Source organism: Erigeron canadensis, chromosome 5 (genome assembly GCF_010389155.1).
Source record: "Erigeron canadensis isolate Cc75 chromosome 5, C_canadensis_v1, whole genome shotgun sequence".
NCBI lineage: Eukaryota > Viridiplantae > Streptophyta > Magnoliopsida > Asterales > Asteraceae > Erigeron > Erigeron canadensis.
This window is the reverse complement of record NC_057765.1, coordinates 25,187,403-25,190,418: the sequence shown is the minus strand read 5'-3', so window position 1 is coordinate 25,190,418 and position 3,016 is coordinate 25,187,403. Positions and strand designations below refer to the sequence as shown.

The window sequence follows — 3,016 nt, the reverse complement described above, 5'->3', positions numbered from 1 at the left end:
TTATAAAAAAGAAATGTAATCTTGTTTTTAATTAATGAATTTCAAAAACCGTTTCGCTCTAACTACAAAAATATGGACTTATTTTTTATTTCATGACGCGTTTCTTAATATTTTGATGCAAAATAAGTTCTTTTGAAGTATGTCTTGATGCTTTTTTATTTAAGCAATGTTAGGGTGACAAATTTTTTACAAACAAAAAATCTACAAACACATGTGGTATGAAGTTGGTCCAATCAACAAAGAGAGAGAAAGAAGAGAGAGGTTACATAAACATGATTAGATTGGTAGAAATTATGTTTGTAAAAATTTGTTTGTAAAATGTTTGTAGGTCTAGAATTACTCTTTTTATTAAGCTTGTTACTAAATTTTTCCAAATCATTTGTTAACTTAATAAGCTTTGTTTGCAAATTATCATATTCCTTTTGGAGATTTTCCATGTAAGTTCATTTTTGAGTTGTTTATATTTTGACTTGAGTTGTTTACTATTAAGTTTAAGCTTTGCAATTTCATGAAAATTAATTTTAAAAGTTGATCTTCAATTTTGGACATTTCAGTAAAATTTTCTTTTCTCATTCATACGTATCCAAATTAAATCATAATCACTGACCATTTTCCCTCCAAATTTACTTGGATTTTCCCGGCTTTTATTTTTTAATAAACTTGTTTTTCGCAAGGATTCCAAATATAAATGGCTTTAAGCATTAAAATATACTTTAACTTTTTTGGTAGAAAAATACTATCCCAAGAGTGCTCCTTTTGACTTTAATTTACCTATGTAAAAATGTAATGCTCCTATTTTGTAGTTACTGGAAACACGTGTGATCATCCGATCACAATACAAAAATGTTATTTATTTACACATATTATTTCACATTTTTATTGAAGTGTTTGAAAACTTGTTAATTTATTCTCATTTTGAATTGTGTAGAAAAATCTCAAATTTAGAAGTTTGAATAATTTTTAAAAATCATAATTTTTATACATTTATAGTGTATTAACAAATTGTTCACACTTAAAAGTGTGAAGAAATTTCAAACATTTTTACACTTATATGTGTAAAAGTTAATTTGTAATACCTAACTTTTTCACGCTCCCCTCGCGCGAAGAAATTGGTTTTACAATTTGAATTTTCACACATTTAAATGTGAACAATTAATATATTTTAACACACTTAAAAGTGTGAACTTTTTTTTCAACATATATAAGTGTGATAAAACTAAAATTTTTAATATTTTTCACATTTTTAAATGGGCATTCTTTATTTACAAATTTAAATATGAAAAAAATTAAAAAGTTTCTTTACGTTATTTAAAAGTAAGTATGGACAAATAAAATTTCTGTTCGAGTGAATAAAGCTATATTAATGTGAGAAGTGCAGATTTCAGAAGGTAGCAGAGATGTCGAATGTTTCAAGTTTGAATATCAAAATCAAAGTAAGATCTCAGTTTTTATCTCCGGGTGTCAAGTATGGAGTTCATCTAGTCTTTAAAATTTGTGGCCCGAGAAAATTTTTGAGTAAATTTTTGTATGTGAACTTAACATATAAAATGGGGAATGAAACCTTCCATGCATATTTTGCAACATGGAGAGATGAAGAGTGGATGACAATTGAATTGTTCCGATTTTTGAATAACAAGAAAAACACCAAGTTTGAGGCTCTTCTAGAGAGCTTTTCGCAATACTATTGTGGAAGTGGTGCCATCTATGTTGAAGGTCTTGAATTTCGAGTCATTCACAGTGTAAGCTTGAAAATACTCTCTACTTTCACAATTTCATGTTTTTTGTTTTTTTTAATAACAAGTCTTCTTTTGAACAGGTGAAACATGAAGAAACTGAAACTACTGAAAATGTTCAACAATCCCTGAAATCAAACTCAAACAAGGATGACGTGCAACAACCACAAGATGATCATGTGATGCTTAAGAGAACTGAAGATGATGGCAAGTCAACAAAGGTCATATTCGTATTGTTATCAAGTTTTTTTCTTATAAGCAATTAATATGTTCCTTGTGTTTTCAGTAATAAAATCTCTTAATGGTTCAACCAACAGTTTATAACACTACACGAAGTGAACCGAAAGAACTATCTTATGCTTTCAGCAAAGGAAGTTTTATACGACTCTTCAAATGTCAAGCTTTTTCATTTGAAAGCCTCATCCCAGTCCAGGTTTGCTCTTTTTTTCAAACTTCATTACGTCTTCGTTATCTAAATAATATAACATGATGCATTAACGGATGACAAGAGTTATACTTGTAAATGGTGATTGCATATATTGTACATGCAGATTTCAAGAAGTGGTTGAGCTTCAACCGCAACAAGTTTTCCGAATCTATTGCAAGATTAAAACTCAAATGTTGTCACGAGATACAAACTATTCTTGTTACCTTATTTTCAAGCTTTCAGAAAAATGTCTCGGACTGCATTGTCCAGTGAAAGTACGAAATTTACTCCATAGAAAAAACAAAGAGGCTAAAAATGTTTATTTTAGATCCCCAAGCCCATGGAATTTGCATGATATCGACTGCGTTCCAAAACAAAGGGAAGATGGATGGATGGAGGTTAATTTGTGGAAGTTTAGCTCAATCAATGAACTTAAAAATGATTGTATCCCTGTTAATCTGAAATTGATATGCTATGAAGGAACTATGTCACACCTCATTGTATGTGGCCTCGAGTTTAGGCCAATGTAAGAATATTTATATGAGAAATTCTCTTGATTTGCGATTGTCAATCCCATAGATTAATCAACAATTTATATTCTCATTTATACATTTTATCATTTCCTAAATTCATGTCCATGGTCTTTGTGGCAACATTATCTTGATCTTTGTGTAAGGCTATAGCTATGTACATTTACCTTGCATATATGTAAAAATCGGTCTACTTGAATTATTTCATGACCATCGATGCTCTCAAATTGTAGCGTAAAAACACTCTTAAGTGGATTGTACTATGGTTGTCGGTCATATCTTAAACACTAGATATACCCTTCCAATAAACGATATATAGATACCAT

At 29.6% G+C, this 3,016-nt stretch overlaps 1 protein-coding gene across 1 annotated transcript; it reads left to right on the top strand.

Annotated features, from left to right (window-relative positions):
• Window positions 1-1,368: 1,368 nt before the first annotated feature.
• Window positions 1,369-2,771, top strand: LOC122602421 (F-box protein At2g02240-like). The gene is made up of 4 exons (XM_043775105.1): window positions 1,369-1,739; window positions 1,817-1,954; window positions 2,051-2,166; window positions 2,285-2,771. The coding sequence occupies exons 1-4, from the start codon at window positions 1,398-1,400 to the stop codon at window positions 2,688-2,690; spliced, it is 1,002 nt and encodes a 333-aa protein (XP_043631040.1). The 5' UTR covers window positions 1,369-1,397; the 3' UTR covers window positions 2,691-2,771.
• Window positions 2,772-3,016: the final 245 nt, after the last annotated feature.